Raw genomic sequence first — 23,806 nt, forward strand, 5'->3', positions numbered from 1 at the left:
CTCCTGAGTAGCTAGGATGACAGGCGTGAGCCACCGCGCCCGGCCTATTTTAATAAACAGTAGTTGTTCAGAGTTGTGCCTTTGCATCATCGTCCTATTTTCATACATGCAAGCAAACTACCTTAGCCATACTCTTCCTCGGGCACCCTCTTCGCCAGCTTTCTCCGCTCATGTTGGCATACTCCCCCCCCCAAAAAAAATGCCTGTTCTGCTTTCCCTGACCATGTCTTTGTAGTAGTCAACGCAGTTTCCTAGCGCAAGGCTTGACAACGTGAGAGGGAAGCTCCCTGGGTCTGTCGCCAGGGCGCTGCGCCCCAGGTAACCCCGGCCCGGGGATGCTTTCGTTGCCACGGCAACCGCCAGGCCCGAAGTGGTCCCCAGCGTGCCGCTAAGGAAGCTGGGAAGAGCCCTGCCCTCCCCAAGATGGCGCTAGCCACGGGGCAAAGGGCGGGGCTCAGGACTGTCAGCCCGCCTAGACCTTTCTTTTGTTTCGTTTTCTTCCCCCACAGTAACGTCGAAGAACCCATCCTGGCTCTGCTTCCCGCTTCGGAGAGTCCAGGAACACGGAAGGAAGCAATAGTTGAGGAGACCGGGGCCGGCATCCGGGTGGGGAAGGCGGGACTTCCGCTCCCTGCCGGAAGTGACGACACAGTCGCGGCCGCCGCCAGGTGGAACGGCAGGTGGGCTCAGGTGCCAGCCTGGCCTGGGCCCGGTTGTGAGACCGACGCTTCCGGTGAGCGACAGGAGCACCTCTCGAGGGCCTGGAGACCCGTGGGACGGGCTCTGGGGTAGGAGCCCATCGCCCTGGCCGGGAGTGCCCCCCTCTATCTAGTAAGAGCCCGCAGGCCCTCCCGCCGATGGCCCTCCTGGGTGGGGAGGGAAGGGGAGGAAAGGCCCCGGACCGCGGGCCCAGCCCGGCGGCGCGGCCAGGCGCTCGGGCCCTCACCCAGTGCCTTTCTCTCTTCTGGCCCCAGTTCCCCATTCCCCTGGCGAACTGGGCGGTTGGCCAGCCCATCCCTACACTTGGAACCATGTTTGCAGACTTGGATTATGACATCGAGGAGGATAAACTGTGAGTATTTTGGTTTCCCCTTAAGACCCGCAAGTTCAGCAGGCCCAGCCCCATGTCCTCGGGCTTCCCAGTTGTGAAACCCTTGCTTCAGCCAGGCACCGGTGCCTCACGCTTGTTATGAGATCTGAGGATTGTGGTTCAAAGCCAGCCTGGGCAGGAAACTCTGTGAGACTGTCATATCCAGTTAATCACCAAAAAGCTGGAAGTGAAGCTGTGTGAGAACACACACACACACACACACACACACACACACACACCTTACCCCACAGCTGGGAGGACCTGGTTGTAACACACACACACCTTGCCCCGCAGCTGGGAGGTTGTAACACACACACACACACACACACACACACACCTTGCCCCACAGCTGGGAGGACCTGGTTGTAACACACACACACCTTGCCCCGCAGCTGGGAGGTTGTAACACACACACACACACACACACACACACACACACACACACACACACACACACACACACACACACACACACACACACACACACACACACACACACACACACACACACACCTTGCCCCGCATCTGGGAGGACCCGGTTGTACTGAAGCAAAAGTGGCCCTGTCCTTCCAGGGCTACATGTAGATGGCTCCAATCCCATTTGACTGAGGGACAGAGCAGATGGAGCAGTACTTCTGCCCAGGAGCCAGCTCCTGGAGGTAGCATTTCAGTCTAGTTTTGAAAGCTGGAGGAGCTCATACCTCTCTGCAGCAGATTATTAGTAGGACAGGTTTTCAAGAATTAAATTTGTCTGCCCATTAGAAAATATTCTCTGCACGACGACTAGGTCTCATGCTTTCTTAGTCTTATGGGTCACTAACCACTGTTTTTTGAATGAGTGAATAAACTAATATGTGAGTCTTTATAACAGCATATAAGTAAATGCTAAATTATAGTGAAGAATGAGGTAATTGAGTAGAGCAGTTGAAAGATAAAGCAGGAAGAATGTCGGGTGGCTCAAGCCTGTAATCCTAGCTACTCAGGAGGCTGAGATCTGAGGATCACAGTTCAGGAAAGACAGTGAGATTCATCTCCAGTAAACCACTAGAAAACTGGAAGTGGCCTTGTGGCTCAAGCAGTAGAGCGCTTGCCTTGAGATGAAGAGCTGAGGGACAGCACCTAGGCCCAGAGTTCAAGCCTCATAACTGACCAAAAAAAAAAAAAAAGTGTCTCATTGACTTTCCTGCCTGGGCTGGCATTGAACAGTGCCCTCAGATCTCAGCTTCTTGAGTAGCACTCTACCGCTTGAGCCACAGCGCCACTTCTGGTTTTCTAGTGGTTTACTGGAGATAAGAGTCTTACCATCTTTCCTGCCTGGGCTGGCTTTGAACCGTGATCCTCAGATCTCAGCCTCCTGAGTAGTTAGGATTACAGGTGTGAGCCACCGGTGCTCGGCACTCTGAGACTCTTATTTCCAATTAACCACCAGAAAACCAGAAGTGGTGTTGTGGCTTAACATGGTAGAGCACTAACCTTGAGCTGAAGAGCTCAGGGACAGGGCCCAGGCCCAGAGTTCAAGCCCCATGACCAGAAAAGAAAGAAAGGCAGGCAGGCAGGCAAGCTGGAGGATAGTTGGGTAAAGAAGGAAAAACTTTCCAAAGGAAGATAGAAAGAATGTGACTCCCAGAACCCCATGTCCAATAGAATAGCAGTTCTAGCTTTGACTCCACATCTGCATGACTCCCAGAACTGTGGTCCAGTACAGATTGCTCTCTGACCTTGGTGTTTGGAGGCCCACCCCTGCAATCACTCTTCCTCCAGGAACTGAGCCCCACTTGCCTTTCTCTCCAGCGGAATCCCCACTGTGCCTGGGAAGGTGACCCTGCAAAAGGATGCCCAGAACCTGATTGGGATCAGCATCGGGGGTGGGGCACAGTACTGCCCCTGCCTCTACATCGTCCAGGTACGAGGCACTTGCATGTGGGCCAGGGCTTGAATCCCCTCCTTGCTTGGGTATGCCAGAGCCAGGTTTATTTCTCCACTCTGCAAAAATGGGCTGCTTCTCCTCCCACCTCAGCACACCCTCTGACCACCTGAGCCATCCGTTTTCTCTGCTCTTTTAGCTTGATCTTTGACTTCTTGGCATCCATTTCAACCATCTGCTTGTTCCTTGCTCTGCATCTGGCTGTTTCACCAGACACTTGGCAGGCTGCATTCTGTCTTTTCACTGTAATTAGTGCTAGGTATCAGGTACAGTGCCTGCCATGTACAGAATGTTCAAAAAGCCTTTAGTGAGCCAGTGCCTCACATCTGTAATTCTAGCTACTCAGGAGGCTAAGATTTTGAGGATCCAGGTTCAAAGACAGCCCAGGCAAATCCAAGAGACTCTTACCTCCAGTTAACTATCGAAATGCTGGAAGTACAGGTGTGGCTGAGATGTTAGAGTACCAGCCTTGAACAGAAAAGCCTAATGAGAGTGGAAGGCTCTGATTTCAAGTTGCCAGTCTTGGGTGCTTGTCCATTGGAAATGAGAAGATAGTAAAGTACAAATATCCTGAGTCTGAATGCCAGCTGACCTGTTTACTAACGAGTTCCTTATGCTCTTTGGGCCCCAGCCTCCAGCCCCAGCTGGAAAGTTAGGGTTTAATGAAGTAAGCCACTCATCTTTGGCTTCTTATGAAAAAAACAGTGAGATGACCGGCCACCATGCTGGGCACAAGATGCATCACCAGGTAGCAGCTGTGCATGTTTCCAGATGCTCTGTGGTGGGAATGACTGTGTTCCTGCCTGGGAAGCTGCTCTTCCCATGTTGTATCCGCTGCGGCCCAGGTGTAGGGATGAGCTTGCTCTGGGGCCTTTTCACCAGCTGGCTGCTCAGCCACAGTTGACCTCTCTGAAGCCTTGGAAGGAACTGATCCTTACTGTGTTGTTGCCCTTGGTGGCAGACAAGAGTTAACAGTCTCTGGGAAGAGCAGCTGGGCTTGCCTCTGTCCAGGGTGCTGCCTCCAAGAGTACTTTGGCTTCCTCTGCCCCCAAGGCCTAGGAGAGCCTTCCACAGGCCAAGACTCCTAAGCATGTGCCTGCTCAGCTCCAGCACCTCTTCTCTCACCCCTCAGAGACCCAAGGACAATCTTTGTTTAGTAGGAACTGGGTTTTGTTCCTAAAATTCAGCTTTGTTGGTATGTTACAAGTCAGGAGCACCAAAAGGTCCTGCCCTATCCTTCTCACCTCTGCCCTTATCCCCTCACCTCTGCAGCTACTTCTTTAGACATGGTGTCCACTCTTCTCAGAATGCAGATGCTCTCTCTTTGTCTCTTTCGTTCCCCTCTGTGCTGGGGCTTGAACTCAGGGCCTATGCTTTCACTGGACTTGTTTTCTAGCACACTACCACTTGAGCCACAGCTTCACGTTTAGCCTTTTGCTGGTCAATTGGGGGTAAGTCTTATGAACTTTCCTGCCATGGATAGCTTCACACTTCAATCTTCAGATTTCAGCTTCCTAAGTAGCTAAGATTAGAGGTGTGAGCCACGTACCTGGCTTGTCTTTATTTATTTATTTATTTTTGCTTGGTTATGGGGCTTGAACTCAGGGCCTGGCTCTGTCCCTGAGCTCTTTTTGCTCAAGGCTAGTGCTCTACCACTTTGAGCCACAGCTCCACTTCTGGTTTTCTGGTGGGTCACTAGAGATAAGAATCTCACAGACTTTCCTGCTCAAGCTGGCGTTGAACTTTGATCCTCAGATCTCAGCCTGTATGAGCCATTTGTGCCTGGCCAAAAAATTTCTTTTTAGTTATGATTAATCTTTATTCAAATCTTTTGACTATTTTTAAATTGTGTTGTTTGGGTTTTGTTTTTTTGTAGGTGAGCTTTCTTTATATGTTCTGGATATTTTAATTCTCTATGAAATACATGATTTACAAATACTTTCTCCCATCCTGTGGGTTGCCTTTTTACCCTGCTGAGGGTTCATCCGGATGCACAAATTTAAGCCTTTTTTTTTTTTTTAAATGAGTCCAACTCGTCTGTTTTCTTGTGCTCGCGTGTCATATCTGTTGTATTGCTGGCAGGTTCTCCGTGGTGGAGCTCTTGCCCTGTGTTTTCCTGTAAGGGTATGTTATAGATGTCAGAGTTAATTTCTATGTGTGGTGTCAGGGAGCATTCAGCTTTGTCTCTCCTGTGGGGACACTTCTGGTTACTGGAGATAAAAGTCTTACTGTCAGGCTGGGAAGATGGCTCAGTGGTAGAGCGCTTGCCTTGCATGCATGAGGCCCTGGGTTCGATTCCTCAGCATCACATAAGCAAAAAGAAAAAAAGCCGGAAGTGGCACTGTGGCTCAAGTGGTAGAGCGCTAGCCTTGAACTGAAGAGCTGAGGGACAGTGCCCAGGCCCAGAGTTCAGGCCCCATGACTGGACCCAAAAAAAAAAAAAGTCTTACTGTCTTTCCTGCCCCAGCTGGCTTTGAACCGTGATCCTCAGATCTCAGCCTCCTGAGTAGCTAGGATTACAGGCGTGAGCCACCTGCACCCGGCTGTCACTGTATTATTTTGATATAGCTATATGTACATAATTTATAGCATCATTAGGAAAATAAGAAGCAGAAGATTGGTTAAATTCTGTCAAATGGTTGTTTTACTTTTTCTTTCTTTCTTTTTTTTTTTTTTTGGTTGGTCATCGGGTCTGAACTCTGGGCCTGGGCGCTGTCCCTCAGCTCTTCAGCTCAAGGCTAGCTCTCTACCACTTGAGCCATAGCGCCACTTCTGGCTTTTTCTGCTTATGTAGTACTGAGTAATCAAATGCAGGGCCTCACGCATGCAATACAAGCTCTCTATCACTGAGCCACCTTCCCAGCCCCAAGTTGTTTTACTTTTTAATCAGTATACATTAGTTGTACGGTTGTTTCGTGATGATGTTTCCACATGTGTGTACAATGTCTCCACATGTGCATAGTTTGGCCAGGGTTTATTCTGGGACCCCTCTCGGTGGTACCATAGTGTTTTGAGCACTGTAGTTTTGTAAGAAGGTTTGAGATCAAGATGTGTGAGTCTCCACACTTCATTTGGTTGAAGATTATTTTGGCTGTTCAAGGCCTTGAGATTCCATGTGAATTTTAAGATTTAGAATTTAGATACTTTTTTTTTTTTTTTGGTCAGTTGTGGGGTTTGAACTCTGGGCTTGGATGCTGTCCCTGTGCTCTTCAGCTCAAGGTGAGTTCTCTACTGCTTGAGCCACAGCGCCACTTCTGGTTTTCTAGTGGTTTATTGAAGATAAGAGTCTTACTGTCTTTCCTACCTGGGCTGACTTTGAACCGTGATCCTCAGATCTTAGCCTCCTGAGTAGCTAAGATTACAGGTGTGAGTCACTGGCGACCTGCTGAATTTAATCTTTTTTTTTTTTTTTTGGCAGTTATGGGGTTGGAACTCTGGGCCTGAGCACTGTCCCTGAGCTCTTTAGCTCAAGGTGAGTACTCTACCACTTGAGCCACAGTGCCACTTCTGGTTTTCTGATGGTTAATTGGAGATAAGATTCTCACGGACTTTCCTGCCCAGGCTGGCTTCAAACCGTGATCCTCGGGCTGGGAAGGTGTCTCAGTGGTAGAGTGCTTGCCTTGCATTCCTGAGGCCCTGGGTTCGATTCCTCAGCACCACATAAGCAAAAAGAAAAAAGCTGGAAGTGGCGCTGTGGCTCAAGTGGTAGAGCGCTAGCCTTGAGCTGAAGAGCTGAGGGACAGTGCCCAGGCCCAGAGTTCTGGCCCCATGACCGGACCCAAAAAAAAAACAAAAAAACAAAATAATCGTGATCTTCAGATCTCAGTCTCCTGAGTAGCTAGGATTACAGGTGTGAGCCACCGGTGTCCAGCTTTGAATTTAGATTTTTATTTTAAAATTTTCTGTATCTCTAAGAAGTGTCATTGGGATTCTGACTGTGATTGCATGGAATCTGTAGACCATGATTGCATGGAATCTGGGTTAAGTCTTCTGGTTCACCAACATGGGATGTTGTCTTAGTTACTTTTTCATTTCTGTGACCAACTCCCAGAGAACAGTTAGAAGGAGGAAGGCCCTGGGGCCTTGCTGTTTGTGGCACACGTGGCCTTTCTGTGGCCTGGCTCTGCTCACTGCCCATGCCTTTCTTTGGCAGACATTCGTGTTCCTTTCTTCTCTAGCCTCCAGGATCTTCAGCTGCCTGCAGGGGTCCTGGCCCTACCACTTGTCCCCTGGCCTTCTAGCCTTTGCTTTGACGTTTGGGTGGAAGCCAGCACAGCCCACCACTTTTGCACCTGTGGAAGCTCTGCACACTGACGGACTCTGCCACTAGAGTGCCCGCTAAGCCTTCTATATGCCAGCAAGCCAGCCTTGTGTGCACTCAGTGGTCCCATACCCACATGACAGTACAGAGCTTCCTTCTAAAGTTGCCTTTCAAATGAATTAGAACCTATGTGCCCTGTCACGGGCGGGGTCTGGCCAGTTCCTCAAGGCCTCTTTCCTATGTCCTAATGCTAAGTACTTGGCTTCTTTTTAATGATCTGAATGTCCTCAGCAGCCATACTCGCCCAAGCTGTTATAAGAAAACTGCAGGTTCGAACCTTCCTGCTCTGCTCTTTTTCACCACTCCTACTGTGGACTTGACTAGAAAGCACATAGCAGTACCCATGCCACAGTCTGGAAGATGTCCTCCTCCACTACATCAGCCTCCCACAAAGTCTCAAGGCACAGACAAAAGGCAGTTAAATCTTCTGGAATGTAACAGAAATGGCCACTAGCCCCGTTCCCAGCAGAGTCCCCATTGCCTGAAACCTCCTGAGCACAGTCTGGACTGTCTACATTCCCGTTGTTGTTTTCATCTGAGTTTTCCCCAGAAACATCTGTGGTGGGCTTACAGCATTCTAGAATTCTAGCTTGCATCTCCTACCTCTTCTAGGTTCCTTTCACAAACTAACTCCAAAGGCTTAAGAACCACTTACCTCTTCTCTGGTACCAATTTCTGTGTTGGTCAGACTTTTCATGGCGGTGGCAAAATTTCCAGAGAGAGCAACTGGCCGTGTTCACAGTTAGAGAACGTGGGGTGCAGCGGGTGTCATGGCCGCGGAAGCAGAGAGGGAGGCTGTGGTGCTGCGTCCTCCTTCCTCCTGTGGGCCATGCTGCCCACATTTGCAGTGGCCTTCCCCCTCAGCTAAACCTCCAGAAACCCCTCGCAGAAGCACCCAGAGGTGCTGGGTGCCGGTGGCTCACACCTGCAATCCTAGCTACTCAGGAGGCTGAGATCTGAGGATTGTGGTTTAAAGCCAGCCTGAGCAGGAAAGTCCGTGAAACTCTTATCTCCAATAAGCCATCAGGAAAGCAGAAGTGACACTGTGGCTCAAGTAGAGCGCTGGCCTTGAACTGAAGACCTCAGGGACAACACCCAGGCCCAGGGTTCAAGTCCCATGACCAACAACTACAAAAAAAGAAACACCCAGAGGTGCACTCTACTACCTGCTGCTTCTCCTTCCAGCTAAGGTTACAGTCCATATTAGCCACTCCTGCCACCTCCCTTTTTTTTTTTTTTGGGGGGGGGGGTCTGGTCGTGGGGCCTGACCTCTGGGCCTGGGCGCTGTCCTTCAGCTCTTCAGCTCAAGGCTAGCGTTCTACCACTTGAGCCACAGCGCCACTCTGGCTTTTTTCTTTTTGCTTATGTGGTGCTGAGGAATCGAACCCAGGGCCTCAGGCATGTAAGGCAAGCGCTCTACCACTGAGCCATCTTCCCAGCCCCCACCTCCCATTATTTACTGCTTTGCTTAACAGTGCCATGTGGCTGTTCTCTTTTGATGGTGCCAGGCGGCGCCTGGGCCTTGTGCACGCTAGGCAAATGTCCCTCACTGCGCTGCACACGCAGCCCTGTGGTTTCACCACGCTTATCTTTTACTGCCACTGTGGTATTTTCACCGTAACTCTGGAAGGTGGTAGAAAGAAGCATATTATCTCATTTGTAGCACTGTAAGTAAACATTGTAAAGAGCCCTTTTGATGCTGCTCCTAGCTGCTGCTTCTTGGGTCCAGTTTTGGGTCCAGTCTGTCCATGTGCTGGAGGTAGGGACTGCTTTGCCCTTGTACTGCTCACACATTTGATCTTTGATGGACACACATTCTCAGAGCCTGTGAGTGCAGGTCTTACTGAAGGGGTCATCTTGAGAAAAGGGCTCACCAAGATGGTGGGGCCCTTGCTCAGGGCAGCTTTGGGTAGTTCTTTGAGGACCAAAGTGAGAACTGTATTGGGGTATTGAGGCAGCTTAGAGCATCATTATTGGGAAAACTTGAAGAAATCATATTGAAGCTGCATGGCTGTGGTGTGCATGCCTGAAATTCCGGCTTCTTGGGAAAACAAAGGTTGAAGAACTGAGGTCCAAGGGCAACCCAGATAAAAGCCTCAGATCTATGTGACTTAGTGGTAGAGTGCTGGCCTAGCATTCATGAAGCCCTGGGTTCAATTCCTTAGTACCACATAAACAGAAAAGGGTGGAAGTGGTAGAGTGCTAGCCTTGAGCAAAAGAAGCTCAGGGATAGTGCCCAGGTCCTGAGTTCAAGCCCCAGGACTGGCAAAAAAAAAAAAAAAAAAATGCCTGGGACCCAATCGGACAAACTAAAAGCAAAAGGACTGGGGCATGGCTCAAGAGGTAGAGCGTTAGGATCCATCCCAACCATCCCAGGGAACCATGCAGAGGCAAGCAGGCATAGAAGATTATAGAAGGTTTATTAGAGGGCCATATCTCCCCCTTGGAGAGGGAGCAATATGGCGTCTGCTCCCATCCAGGTGGGTAACTCTGGGGCAAGTGGTGTGTTTAGGTAGCTTGGGGTTGTCGGGGGGGGGGGGGGAGGCTGGGGGGGGGAGGAGGAGTGAGGAAGTGGCCAGCTGTATGGCCGGAGCTCTTGTGGCAGGGAGGAGCTGAGGACCAGAGACGGGGATAATACCAACATAGATTACCTGCCTGGTAAGCCCAAGGCACTGGGTTTTCTTTGGCACTGCCAAAGAGAGAAACCAAGGCATTGGAGGACCAGCTGCTCAGAGGGTGTGAGTGAGGGCCGGAGTGTTTGCTACTAGAAGAGGGAGGCTTCATGAGTTGGAACTTCCCTCCTGTCCTCCTTCCTCTCCCGCAAGAAGTTGGGTCATTTATTTCTGCCGCAGTTTTCCCCTTGCCCTCGCTGGCTTTCCTAGAAGCCAGCAGGCAGTGGGAAGAGGAAGGTGGCAGGGTGGCGCGAGGGCTCTCCTCAGTTGTCTCTGTCCCCCCACCTCCTGCTCACCATAGGTATTTGATAACACGCCTGCAGCCCTAGATGGCACCGTGGCCGCCGGCGACGAGATCACTGGCGTCAATGGCAGGTCAATCAAAGGGAAGACCAAGGTGGAGGTGGCGAAGATGATTCAGGAGGTGAAGGTGAGCCTTGCTGCTTGGGCCCTCGCCCGCGCCTTAGTTTCTCCCCATTTACTTCTCAGTAAACACTCATCATGCTCAGGACAGGTGCTGGGCCTGGGTGAGAGTGTGGACGGGACCACCAGGGCCCAGGAAGACCCAGGGAGCTGGCATGCGGGCAAGCCAGGCTGTCCCTGGCACGGCTCAAGTAGAGGCTGAAAGCCCACAGGTCAAAAGTTGGTGGCCTGAAGCCAGGTGCTGGTGGCTCACGCCTGTCATCCTAGCTACTCAGGAGGCTGAGATCTGAGGATCACGGTTCAAAGCCAGCCCGGGCAGGAAAGTTTGTGAGACTCTTTATCTACAATAAACCACCAAAAAACCGGAAGTGGTGCTGTGGCTCCCTGAAGAGCTCAGGAACAGCGCCTAAGCCCAGAGTTCAAAAGCCCCATGACCGAAATTTAAAAAAAGGTGGTGGGCTGTAATGATGCCAGCTGGGCTTGGGCAGGACACCTCCCTTACCCTGCAGGAGCTTCTGGGTCAGTGGTCCCCCTCCATTCAGACTCCCTAGGACCCAGGTTCCCAGACCAGCTGGGCTCCTACTGCCCACAGTCCCATGCCTCTGCCCTCTGCTCCCACTTGCTAGCTGCCCCCAAGGCCTTCCAGTGCCCTGCCTCCCCTGCACAGCCACCACGGCATCCTGACAGCTGGATGAAAGCAGGCACCAGGCCCCCACCTCCAGTCTGGCAGCGAGCCTGCCAGGGGAGGGCAGAGCCCTGGGCCAGGGGGAGCCGTTTCAGTCTTGTCAGTGCCCCTCAGGTCTCCCTGCTTAGATCCTGTCTTGGTTTGGAAGGATTCAGCTCCAGGTTCAAAGGCCTTAAGGAATATGAGGACCAGAGTGGCCCTGGTGGCCTCCTGTGATGGGGGAAGGCTGGGCCTGTGTGGTCAGGGAAGCTGCCCCTCGGCTTAGAAGCCTCCCTTGCCAGTCCTAGGACATGTTCAGTGGTGCCTTGAGTGGCTGTCTGGGGTTCTGGGGGCCCCTGTCCCATCTCCTTGATACTCAGCAGAACGTGCTTGCCAGGAAAGGGCCCTGGGTCCAGGAGACTTCATCACAAGTACCCGTGCTGCCCTTGCAGGGGGAGGTGACCATCCACTACAACAAGCTGCAGGCCGACCCCAAGCAGGGCATGTCCCTGGACATCGGTAAGCCGGGCCAGAGCAGGCCTCAGTGTCCCTCCCCTGCCCCCCACCTGTGCAGCTGGGTGCCCTTTTTCTGACCAAGCCAAGCTAAAGAAGGGGAGCTGGGGTGTTCCCTGTATCTGTGCTTGCCCTACCCCCACCACCAGCCACCATTTCTGCCTCCTTGCTGCCCTAGGGTCACCACTGTAGGCCAGCTCAGGGCTTGCCACAGCTGAGAGCAGCCCAATGCTGGCCTGGGGCTGTGTCCACCTACGCCTTTCCTGCCTGCCTCCTCCCACCTCCTGTTCCTGGAAGACTCAGGCTGTGACTAGGACCGTACGCTTGGGCACAGGACACAGCTTGCTAATGGAGCCTCCTGTTGGAGGGCCAGGCCTTACTCCGTAGGACCTCTGAGACAGTGTGCTGGACTTGGTGACTCACACCTGTAAATCCCAGTACTTGGGAGACTGAGGCAAGACAAGCATGAATTTGAGGCCAGCCTGAGCTACAGTAATAAGAGAGACTTGGAAGAAGACAGTGGCTTCCAGATCCTCTGGCATGACAGAGGGGCCTGAGGGCCAGCATGCTTGCAGCCCTCCTGTCAGGAGCTTCATGCTCTGGAATCCTTGGCTGCCCACCCAGCCCCCCTTGCAAGGTCTAGGCTGGCCATGTAGTAACCGAGTCAGGGCCCAAGGCCACTGGTGTTTGGTGGTGGTCACTACCCCAGCCCAGGCCAACTTTCTCCTTCCCTCCCTTCCCCTTGCCTAGATCACCAGAGAGGAAGGAAGAGCCCTCCCTGGCTGGGCTGCCAGCCATTTCTGAGCCTGGGCAGTGCTGGGCTCTGGGTGGGGGCTTGTGCCCAGCCTTGGGCTGAGCCTGTCATGCTCTCCTCTCAGCATGCCCACCCCCTGAAGTGGATCATGGGTGGGGCAGAGGCTCAGGAACACCCCCCCTCCCCACCCTCTCCATACCAAACCCCAGTGGAGCTCTGCTGCTCCCAGCTGGCCACTCCCAATGAGTCACAGTGGGCCGAGGGGCCTGGGAACCAGCTCCAAGCCTGGGTCCTTTCCCTCCTGGCCCCAGTGCTGAAGAAGGTCAAGCACCGGCTGGTGGAGAACATGAGTTCGGGGACAGCTGATGCTCTGGGCCTGAGCCGGGCCATCCTTTGCAATGGTAAGTCCCCTTCTCCCTCCAACCCAGACTCAAACCCAGGGGAAAGGACACCCCTGCTGCCCACTAGATTTCTTTCTTTCTTTTTTTTTTTTTTTTTTTTTGGGGGGGGGGAGGTCTGGTCGTGGGGCCTGAACTCTGGGCCTGGGCGCTATCCCTCAGCTCTTCAGCTCAAGGCTAACGCTCTACCACTTGAGCCATAGCGTCACTTCCAGCTTTTTTCTGTTTGCTTATGTAGTGCTAAGGAATTGAACCCAGGGCCTCATGCATGCAAGGCAAGCGCTCTTACCACTGAGCCACCTTCCCAGCCCCTGCCCAGTTCTTGCATGCACCTCTAGTGCAGCCCTCACCGTGTGCTGGCACTGTTCCCATACTCTTGCCTCAGCTCTGTCCTTGTCCAGGAGGTGGCGCTGCTGCCCTTGGTTCCTGCCGTGTGCAGGCGCACTTACACATGCTCAGACACACGTGCGCACGTTATCTCCCTGGGGAGGCCAGTAGAGCACGCGTCCTGCGCCTACCTCACCAAACCCAAGCTTATAAATAGACTCGCTGTGCCCTGTACGCGGAGGAAGATATAAATACCTATATAAATTGTAGGCTCAGCCGGGCACGCTGGGCCTTATTGGCTGGGGAGGTGGGGGCGGGGCCTGAGCGTGTTCCAAATGGGGTAGCAAAGTGGCGGCTGCTATTTTCGTCCTGCTGGTGTCTGTGAATCCTGTTACTGTAGTGGCCATGCATCGAGATGAAATTGGAACTGGCTGTTGTGTTTTTCCCCCCCCCAAACCTTGCAATTTCACCAGCTGTAAATAGAGTTTCTAAAACTGAAGCTGTCATGATGTCCCGTGACCCAGCTAAAAACAACCGCACGACACTTGGCCGTGCGCTTGGCTGGAGGGAGCCGGGCCCTAGAGACTGCAGGGTGGCAGGGCCTCCTGACCATGCCATGGTGCTCCCTTTCCCCTTACACCTGCCCTGCCCGCCCGCTCGAGGCCCCGGCCTCTGCCACACCCTCTCCCATGGCCGCTCCCTGCCACGCCCCTGCCTGGCCTCTTTCTGGCCCTGGACGCCCAAGGACAGGGCTCTGGACCTCCATGGCCACTCTTGGGCCTAGCGTGGTGGCTCCCGGCAGTGTTGAGTAAACGCCTATGAAGCAGTGCTGCGGTGAGGACCCCCACGCGCCTCCCTGGCCCCGTCAGGCCGTGTGGGGCGTGTTGGCTGCTGCTGAGGAGCTTCCTGCTGGGACTCTGGATCCGCCCCTGGGGTTGTCCCTTCTGGCCTTGGGTCCCTTGAGAGTGCTGACGCATCCCAGCCAGCCCGCCCCCACTCGTTTCACTGGGCATGCTCAGCTGTAAGGGGCCAGCACGCCCTTTCCCCGCCCCGACGGGTCTCTCCTGCTCTTGGCCCGGCTCACCTCCTCTCCCTCCTGACAGATGGGCTCGTGAAGAGGCTGGAGGAGCTAGAGAGGACTGCAGAGCTGTACAGAGGTGGGTGGGTGGTGACCCAGCCTGGGCCAGGCAGTGCCAGTGTTGCCCAGTGCCGGCTCTGCCTCAGGACCTTTGCCCCACAGAGGGCAGCAGTGGGGCTGTGGGAAGTGACTGTGGGCTGGGGTCCAGTGAGGCCCTGGGGGTGGGGGGCGGAGGCAGGGTTGAGGACCTGGGGGAAGGGAGGAGGTGGGGGTGGTGTGTCCCTGCCCATCCTCTCTTACTGGGTGTCTCCCACAGGGATGACAGAACACACCAAGAACCTCCTGCGGGCTTTTTACGAGCTGTCCCAGACACACCGGGGTAATGGCACCCCAGACCCACCATGTGGCCCCAGGCCAGTTGCACACCCCCCCCCCACTGCCCATCCAGTGGCAGGCCCTTCCCTGGCACGCTGGCCGCATGCGTGCTGAGACCGCCAGCCAGGTGCCAGGGTGGTACACAGTGGGGGCCAGGAGGGCATTGGCCCCACCCCACCCCTCACACGGCCACTGGGGGCCAGGAGGGCATTGGCCCCACCCCACGCCTCACACGGCCACTGGGGGCCAGGAGGGCATCGGGGGGCCCCACCCCACCCCTCACACGGCCACGTTTGTGTGGCCTTCCTCATTTGGGAACTCGTTCATGTCCCCCAAGTCCTGTGGCTGGGCCAGACAGCCACAGGGAGCCCCGTTCTTGAGGGGAGAAGAAGCCCGGGCTGGAAGTAGCCACGGCTTTTTGAGGGGCGGAGCATCCTGGGACAGCTTGCCGGGGGCCGGAGGGCAGCTTCCGGGCAAGGCTGTGGTCTCCTCTGTCCACATAGCCACATGTCCCCTTGGATGTAGACCCCCCATGCTGACCTGTCCTCCAGCCTGTCAGGCCCCCACAAACCCCTGGCTTCTCCATTAGGGGGTCAAGTAGGGGCAGCCTTCAAGGCAAACTTGTCATGCAGCCTTTGGGGACGTGTTCTCTGTGATTGGGGTGCGGGAGCCCCAGCCAGCAGCCAGCGAGGCTTTTGTGAAGTTTGCCGACGCCCACCGAAGCATTGAGAAGTTTGGCATTCGGCTACTGAAAACCATCAAGCCGGTGGGTCCCGTTGAGCGCATGCGTCGAGTGTGTCCATCTTCCGCGGGAGGGGAAGGCCGAGTGGTGTGCAGGGCAGAGTCCTGTGCTGCAGGCCAGGTGCGAGGTGTCGGTTGTGGCTTAATCACCCACATATCGCCACCGGTGGGCCCTGCACCACCTGGGCGCGGTGCCAGCGCTGTCCTGCCCCTGGGGCACTGCTTGCCTTTTCCCTCAACGAGACACGGGCATGGCTGGCAGGCGCACCTTTGGCTGACAGCCCGCATCCGTCCGTGGGTCCCCTGGCCACGCACGTCTGTGACATCTGAGCGGGCCTCCCTCCCTCCCAGATGCTGACAGACCTGAACACGTACCTCCACAAAGCCATCCCCGACACGCGCCTCACCATCAAGAAATACCTGGACGTGAAGTTTGAGTACCTGGTGAGTGGGCTGCGGGCCGAGCCCTCCACGCAGCTCGCCCGTGGCCGCCAGCCACACGGTGGGGGGGGGGGGCAGAGGCCAGATCTGCTCTCACGTACAGGGTCTCACTCGGCATCCGCCAGCCCCTTAGGGGTCTCATCAAAAAGTGATCGCCGTGGGGCGTTGATGAGTCCTGGAGCCCTGTTGTGTGGTCTTAGGAGCTAAGGGAATGCCATGCCGCGGCCCCCGAGCACCCTTTGTGCTAGGCGCCTCAAACTGGCCAAGGGGCTTCCCAGGCCAGCTGTGGGGGCCATGGAATCCTTAACCCCTCCCCCCCTTTGTGTTTGGCTATGCTGGGTGTGTTCTGCCACCTCCCAAGTCTCCGGAGCATCTCTTAGGGGTTGGATGCCCTCACCCACCTGCCGCACCCTCCCTGGGCCTCCCTGTGCACTTGCGCTCTCTTGAGTGGCACCCAGCATGGCTGCTGCCCTCTGGATAGGCCCGGCTTCCTGGGTGGCCAGGGGGCAGCTGGGACATGCGGATGGCCGTCCAGGAGGCCCAGCCACTGACTGCCTGGCCGCTCTGCCCCACAGTCATACTGCCTGAAGGTGAAGGAGATGGATGACGAGGAATACAGCTGCATCGTGAGTCCGCAGGGGGAAGGGCCCGCTGGCGTGGGGGATTCTGGGGAAGATCCCGGGACCTTCTTGGTCTGCAGGGAACCTGGCTGAGATCAGGCCAGCCTAGGGACGCCTGGAACCTGGCTGAACTCTTGTTCCTATAGTTGGAGGCACTCCATGGTCCCCCAGCCTCTGGGCTTCAGTGCTGGCTAGCTTCCCCCAGGCCCTCCCTGGGCTCTCCTGGGAGCCCCAAGTCCGCAAGGTTCCTGCAGGGGGAGCCACCCCCATCACCCTTCGTGTACCTTCATGTCCTTTTTGCTCTCAGGATGGTCTTAAGGCCAGTGTTCATTTATTTAGTGCCACAAGGCTTGGGTCTCCCTCCGGCGCTCTGTTCCCCACCTGTAACAGAGGGTCCATCGTAATGGGCGCAGTGTGGTGCCCTGTGAGCTGGGCCCGCCCCGCAGCCCTCCTGCTCCCCACCCCCATTCTGCCCTGACCCTAATGTGTCCCCTGTCCCAGGCCCTAGGGGAGCCCCTGTACCGAGTGAGCACCGGCAACTATGAGTACCGTCTGATCCTGCGCTGCCGCCAGGAGGCGCGCGCGCGCTTCTCCCAGATGCGCAAGGATGTGCTGGAGAAGATGGAGCTGCTGGACCAGAAGCACGGTGAGGGCGGTGAGGGAAAACAGCCCAAGGGGGGTAAAGTCTCCCCAGGGTCCTAGGGCCAGGGACTGGCAGGAGCGCATCCGCTTCCCATGCCCCGCCCTGGAGCCTCAGGTGGGGTGTAGGCCGCGCCCACCTCTGCCTCTACCCGGGCCAGGGAGGTGCCGGGTAGGAAGACCGGAGAGGGGGTCCCGCAGCCAGCTGAGTGCCGTCGCCCCCACCCCAGTCCAGGACATCGTGTTCCAGCTGCAGCGCTTCGTGTCCACCATGTCCAAGTACTATAACGACTGCTACGCCGTGCTGCGCGACGCCGACGTCTTCCCCATCGAGGTGGACCTGGCGCACACCTCACTGGCCTACGGCCCCGACCAGGGCGAGCTCACCGATGGCGAGGATGAGGAGGACGAGGACACGGCCCAGGCCCCCCAGCAGCCCCGGGAGACGCGCGGGGCCGCCGGGCCTCTGGACAAGGGCGGAAGCTGGTGTGACTCCTGAGCGCTCCGTGGGACGGGGCAGGGCAGTGGGAGGACCCCGCGGGAGCGGGGCAGCGGCTCACCGCAGGGCAGGGCAGGGCAGGGCAGGGCAGGGCAGGGCAGGGCGGCATAAAGGCCTGCTGGCTCGGCTTGGGGCGCCTGCCTCCCTGCTCCTCTGTCCTCGCACAGCGAATCCGGGCTCCTGCCCAGGACAAGCCCTAGGGCCTCAGCCTGGGCCCTGGACGCTGGCCCTCACCCTTCCCACCTCCCCAGCCTGGCCTCAGGAAGGACAGGGCAGCGAGGAAAAGGGGCTGGGCCCGAGGTGCCGCCCCGTGTGCTCTGGCCTGCTGCGAGTGGGGCGGGTGGACAGCCAGGCTGGCCAGCCTCTCACGCACACCTCCAAGGCCTTTATTTATTTTGTTACTGGGCTCAGTCGCTTCTGGAGAGGGCTGGGCACCGGGCTTCATTGAATAAACTCAAACCCAGATAGCCCGGCTCCGCGCAGTGGCCTCAGCCCCTCCCTCGCTCCCTCCCTGAGCAAGGGGGGGGACACCCCCCTCCTGTGAGTCTCGCAGCCCCCTGGGGAGTGGCACCAGCTGCTGGGACAGGAGACCCCAAGAAGCCACTTGCTCAAGGCAGAGTGGGATCTGAACTCAGAACCCAAAGCCTTGTCACCTGACCCTACCAACCCATCTGGGCTGGATGTGGGAGAGATCTTTATCTGAGGTGGGCAGGCAAGGCCAGGGGCTCAGCCCCAGCTGCACCTGTACCCTCCGCCAGGGCCACAGGGCAGCTCTGGAGATGCCGCCCTGGGCTGTCCCAGGCCCTCTGCTCCTGCCGGAGAGAGAATGCGGGCGTCCTGTGGGGGAAAGGAGCAGAGCCCAAAATGGAGAAGCAGGCTTCTGCCTGGCAGCTGTAGGCACGTGGTTCCGGGCAGGCTTGTAGTGAGGAAGGGCGTGGGGAGGGCTGGGCTGGCTGCGGGAGCTGCAGGCATCCCGGGAGTGTACCCACTGGAGAACAGGTGCCGTGGATGGTGCTGAGCACCTGGCTCCCACATGCTCCCCCAGTGTTTCTCTTCAACCTGCCTGGGTGCCAAGGAGGCCTGGTCCCAGGTCAGACCACGGTCACCCACCCTTTCTTACCCAGAAGCGATCCCCCCTCCCCAGCCCCGTCTTCCCAGAGGGCGGGGCCGCTGGCGCTGGAGGAGGCAGGAGCAATGTCTTTCAGCTGAGCTTTTATGAACTCGGGTTCCTGCTGGTCCACCTTCCTCAAGGGGGAGCGCCTTGGGAGAATGGCCAAGGGGTCGACGGAGCCCACAGGTCTCCAGGAAGGGCCATTTGGCCAGGACCTCTGAGGGGGGGAGCCACCTTCCCAAGCCCAGGGGCCAGCCCACCCAGCACACTACACACACTCCTCATGGCCAGGCCTGGGCTCTGCCTCCGCCTCCAGTTCTGGGGACCCAGCGAGGGGGCTCAGCATCTCCAGCGCCTCCAGCCTGCGGGGCATCTCAGTGCTGGCAGGCGGTGGCTCAGAGTCCCCTTCAGCCTCCACCTCGGCCTCCTCCGTGTCGCTGGCTCTGCCCTCGGAGGCTGGGCCGGCCGGGGCATCCTGAGAGCGGCGGCGGCGGAGGCAGCAGAAGGTGGCAGCTGCCATGAAGATTCCAGCCAGGGCCACCTCGGAGCCGGCCAGGTAGAAGATGATCGCGTAGTTCTTCAGTGCATCCACCAGGCGGCCTGGGAGGGGTGGTGCAGAGAGGTCAGGGCTTGCCAAGGGTTGGGCCCCTCACCTGCAGATAAGGGGTGCTCCTGATTTCATAGGGTGCAATGGTGACATCTCCTTGTCTATTTCTGTCTTGGGAAACCTCACACGGATTCTGCCATTTGGGGCTTCCTTGGTGATGTGGGGCTTTTGGTCAGGCAGCTCTTCGAGGTGTAAAAGCCGCCCCACCCCCATTCACGCTCGCCCGGCCTGGCCTCCCGCTGCTGCTGCCCCAACTCCACATTTTTTTTTTTTGGTCAGTTGTGGGGCTTGAACTCTGGGCCTGGGCGCTGTCCCTCAGCTCTTCAGCTCAATGAAGCTCTCTACCACTTGAGCCACAGCGCCACTTCCTCTTTCTGTGTCTGCCATCCTCCTGCCTCTCCCACGGGGGCATGTGCACCCCGCACTGAACTCAGCACACGCTGGAGGCAGGCCTCAGCCCCTCATCCTCAAACAGGACCCATTTCCTCCTTTTTCCTGATGTTTCCCATCAGGTGCATGCGTGCTTTCATGCTTGGAAACGTTTCCCCCCCCCCCCCCCGCTTCTTCCCTCCCTCCTCCTCTCTCTTCCCTCCTTACCCCCCCTCCTCTTTTACTGGGGAGCACATAGGCCCTTATTCATGCTAAGCAGGCATTTTCCCAGTTCCTGGAAGTCACTTATCTGTAAATATTTTCCCCTAGGGTGTAGTTCCCCCTTGGCTGCCCACACCAAGCTGTGGTCTCTGGGGAGGTCCCTGGTATCCCTGGAGCCAGCCTCTAAGGGACACGGCCCTACGCATCCTGGATCCCTGTCCAGTCAGCTGTGGCTGCCTGTCCTCCCTCACGCAACCCTGAGGGCTGTGACACACCGCCATTCAGCCTAGAGCCATTCAGCCTGCAGCCTGCCCACCTGAGCCTGACCGCTCTGAGGCTCCACCATCCTGCCGCCTGTCTGTGGCTTCTCCTGCCCTGAAGCAGGCTCTGTTGTTTCACAGTAACGCAGCAACTCGGGCACACCCGTGTCCCCCCATCTCCACCTTTCCAATCTTAGGTCCCTAAGCAGACCCCGTGTGTCCTCATGCTGTGACTTTCCCATTGGGATGTCCTCCCTGCCTTGAAAAGAGCATGCCAGGGGGGCTGGGAAGGTAGCTCAGTGGTAGAGCACTTGCCTTGCATGCCTGAGGCCCTGGGTTCAATTCCTCAGCACCACATAAGCAAAAAGAAGCCGGAAGTGGCGCTGTGGCTCAAGTGGTAGAGCGCTAGCCTTGAGCTGAAGAGCTGAGGAACAGCACCCAGGCCCAGAGTTCAGGCCCCACAACCGGACCCAGAAAAAAAAAGCGTTCCAGCAGTGGTGTGTACAGGGAGAAGGGCACCAAGGCCTTTCTTCCCCAGCTGCCCATTGAACACCCCCACTTTGCTTGGAGCCCCTGGGTTGACCCCCCCCAAAGACACAGTCCCGGCCTTGTTCTGTGTGTGTGTGTGTGGAAGGGGCAGGGCTGGGGGGTGGGGAGGAAGGCAGACACCAAAACATCGATACACTTTCAAGGTGTGGGCAGATCATGCTCTAACTCTAGGCCCACAGTTGTGCAAAACCTCCCGTGCCTGCTTCCTGTTCACCCCCACTTCACAAGGCCTTTGTGCCAACTGCTTGGGATGGCCCCGCGCTATCTGTTCGTTTTTTCCTGGCATTTCCCTGGCTTTTCCATCTGCACGCAGGCTCTGCCTCAGGGAGGGGCTACGGACCGTGAAGGGAGCCCTGTCTGTGCCGTCAAATGCTGCCCGGGGCAGGGAGGGGCTTCCCTTGGGGCGCACCGGCGGAGGGAGGTCCGATGAGCACGGCCACGGCCTCCACGAGCAGCACCAGGCCGAGCGCGCTGGGGAAGCGGGGCGCCCCCACGGTGGCCATGAGCACCTCGAACTGCAGCGCGCCCACCATGCCGTAGGAGAGGCCGAAGGCCACGCAGAAGGCCACGAGGGTGCCGTAGGAGCGGGCGTGCGCGCTGCTCAGGTCGGTGAGCCCGTTGGCGAGCAGGGCCAGGCTGAAGAGGTAGGGCACGTGGGGTCGCAGGCGCGCCAGGCCCGCCAGGGCCCCGCACGCCGGCCGCGCCACGATGTCCACGAAGCCCACGATGGACAGCAGGAAGGCGGCCTCGGCGTCGGGCACGCCCGAGTCCTTGGCGTAGTTCACCAGCAGGATGGCGGGCACGAAGAGGCCGAGCGCCATCAGGAACTTGGTGACCACGTACACGAGGAAGGCGCGGTCGGTGCACACGGCCACGTCCAGCAGGCGGCGGCGCGGGGCCCGGCCGGCAGGGGGCGCCGCGCGCGGGCGCGGCCCGGCGCCGTCCGCCGCCTCCGCCTCCTCCCCGCGCGCGTGCCCGACGCGGGGCGCGCGCGCGGGGCCCGGCGGCCGCATGACGGCCCCGCAGGCGCAGCAGTGCAGCAGGAGGCCGCCGAACAGCAGGAAGCCGCCGCGCCAGCCGAAGCGCTCGAGCAGCAGCTGGCCGAGCGGCGACAGCGCCGACAGGAACACCGGGCTGCCCGCCGCCGCCAGCCCGTTGGCCAGAGGGCGCCGGCGCTCGAAGTACAGCCCCAGCATGATGAGCGACGGCTGGAAGTTGAGGGCCAGGCCCAGGCCTGCGGGGAGGGCGGGGCCGGGGCCTGAGCGCGGGACGAGACGGGGCGGATGGGGCAGATCGGGAGGATCGGGGAGGATGGGGAGGATCGGGGAGGACCCAGAGGATTGGGGAGGATGGGGAGGGATGGAGCGGACAGGACAGATGGGGAGGGTCCAGGAGGACGGAGAGGATCGAGGAGGACGAGGGGGATCGGAGAGGATTGGAGAGGACAGGGAGGACCGTGGGGTGAGGAAGACCGGGAAGGATCCGGGAGGACGGAGAGGACGAGGAGGATCGGGGAGGACGGAGGAGGGCTGGGGAGGACGAGGGAGGATGGGGAGGACAGGGACACCCCCCCGCCCGCGCCCGCCCGGGCCCGCCCGGCTCACCCGTGAGCACCCCGGCCGTCAGGTAGAGCTCCAGGAGGCGCGTGGCGAAGGAGGCCAGGGTGAGGCCCGCCGACGCCAGCAGCCCGCCCACCAGCATCACCGGGCGGCAGCCGAAGCGGGTCACGAGGATGCTGGACACGGGGCCTGCGTGCGGGACGGGGTCACCCGCGGGGCCGCGCCTCCCTCCCGAGAGCGCCGACGGCGGGGGAGGTACGGGGGATCCCCGTCCATCTTCCCGCGCGGACACCGCGCCCCGCCCCGCCCTCCCGGGGGCGCAGGGAGCACACGTGCGCCCCTTCCGGCCTCAGTTTCCCCCGCGGGTAAAGCCGCTGACCCGTGCCGTAGAGCATGGCCAGCATGATGGACGACACCCAGGCCGTGTCGCTGTAGCCCGCGCCGAAGTCGCGCATGAGCGCGCGGAAGAAGACGCTGACGGCCTTGGGGAAGGCGTAGGCGAAGCCGGTGATCACGAAGCAGGCGGCCAGCACCACCCAGCCCCAGCCGCCGTCGGGGGGGCCCGCGCCCCGCCGCGGCCCAGCGCCCATCGCCGCCAACTCTGCTGGGGAAAAGGAGGGGGCCGCAAGGAGAGACCGGGGCTGGAGGTGGCAGGGGGTGGGGGGTGGGGATGCAGAACTGCAAGGGGAAACTGAGGCCCAGGACTAACTACCCTCCGGAGCCTGGCTTAGGTAGTGGAAGCAGGAGGGGAAGTCAAGGGAGGAGGTGTACCCCGGTACCCTGAGTCTCCCCCACCTGTGGGAGGCTGTGAGGGGTCAGGGGTGGGTCCCGGTGGGGCCTACTTGAGACCTGACTTCAGGACCGCTCCTTCTAGGGCGCTGCTCCTCTCAGGACCTAGTGATGGCAGAAGCATGTGTGAGGGCGGGAGGCCAGCACCCACGATGTGCCCAGAGGTGGGGGGGTTGCTAATGTCCCCACTGCACCCGTGTCCCCAGAGACCCATGGGGGGGGGGGTCTCTAGACAACTGGAAATAGCAGGGCAGATGCCAGCTTCCTGGAGGCCAGTCAGTGCGAGCCGAGTTTCTGCTCAGGCCCTGCCGTACTTTCCAAAATCTCCTCAGGAATGACTGAGGTGCTAAACCCTCACTACCACAGGGTGTGAAGTCTCAGAAGCCAGGGGACCCCAGGTCCAGCCATCCCTCCCCCAAGCTGCATGACCAGAAGGGAGGGGCGGGATAGGTAGGGACCCCTGCCAGGGTACTGGGAGGGCTACCCTCCACCCCAGGGCCCCCAGTCCCTCTGTCCACACACAGTCTCACGGATGGGCCTCCTGCTGGGGCTGGTGTGGGTAGGGACGGGGGGGGGGGGGCTGGTTTGGGACCACCCCGCAGCCCTTGGGGTCTCCCAGCAGGGCAGTGCAAGGCCCACCAGCCCCAGGCTCTGGCGTTCTTCTGCCCCCTCTCACGGTGGTGTGAGGCCAGCGGCAAGGCGGGGTCCCCGGGAACCCATGCTTACCCGAGCCTGGCTGAGGGTTTGGGTGCCCGGTCCCCCATCTCCCAAGGCCGCCTCAGTCCCAGTGCAACTCCGTCTCCTTGCTTTCCCACGGCCGGCCAGGGATCAGCCGCTGGCCTGGCGCCCTCCCGGCCGCCC

General features: G+C 58.3%; 2 protein-coding genes across 4 annotated transcripts; one reads left to right on the forward strand and one right to left on the reverse strand.

Annotated features, from left to right (window-relative positions):
- The first annotated feature begins 629 nt into the window (after window positions 1-629).
- Pick1 (protein interacting with PRKCA 1) lies at window positions 630-17,946 on the forward strand. 3 transcript variants are annotated; one of them, XM_069999493.1, is made up of 13 exons: window positions 630-831; window positions 975-1,072; window positions 2,882-2,993; window positions 10,309-10,437; window positions 11,547-11,613; window positions 12,673-12,762; window positions 14,190-14,243; window positions 14,481-14,543; window positions 15,172-15,305; window positions 15,632-15,724; window positions 16,297-16,347; window positions 16,843-16,987; window positions 17,211-17,946. In XM_069999493.1, exons 2-13 carry the CDS (start codon window positions 1,032-1,034, stop codon window positions 17,477-17,479), a joined length of 1,248 nt encoding a protein of 415 aa, XP_069855594.1. In that variant the 5' UTR covers window positions 630-831; window positions 975-1,031; the 3' UTR covers window positions 17,480-17,946. The 3 variants fall into 3 exon arrangements, with proteins under 3 accessions (XP_069855594.1, XP_069855596.1, XP_069855595.1); XM_069999495.1 differs by having other exon boundaries at window positions 630-788; XM_069999494.1 differs by having other exon boundaries at window positions 639-733.
- Window positions 17,947-18,858: 912 nt separating this feature from the next.
- Slc16a8 (solute carrier family 16 member 8) lies at window positions 18,859-22,746 on the reverse strand. Its single transcript, XM_069999852.1, has 4 exons — window positions 22,536-22,746; window positions 22,202-22,345; window positions 21,007-21,831; window positions 18,859-19,190 (listed from the first exon to the last, which is right to left on the reverse strand). The coding sequence occupies exons 1-4, from the start codon at window positions 22,744-22,746 to the stop codon at window positions 18,859-18,861; spliced, it is 1,512 nt and encodes a 503-aa protein (XP_069855953.1).
- Between the last annotated feature and the right edge of the window lie 1,060 nt (window positions 22,747-23,806).

Source organism: Dipodomys merriami, unplaced genomic scaffold (genome assembly GCF_024711535.1).
Source record: "Dipodomys merriami isolate MVZ:Mamm:240054 unplaced genomic scaffold, mDipMer1.0.p SCAF_55, whole genome shotgun sequence".
Classification (NCBI taxonomy): domain Eukaryota; kingdom Metazoa; phylum Chordata; class Mammalia; order Rodentia; family Heteromyidae; genus Dipodomys; species Dipodomys merriami.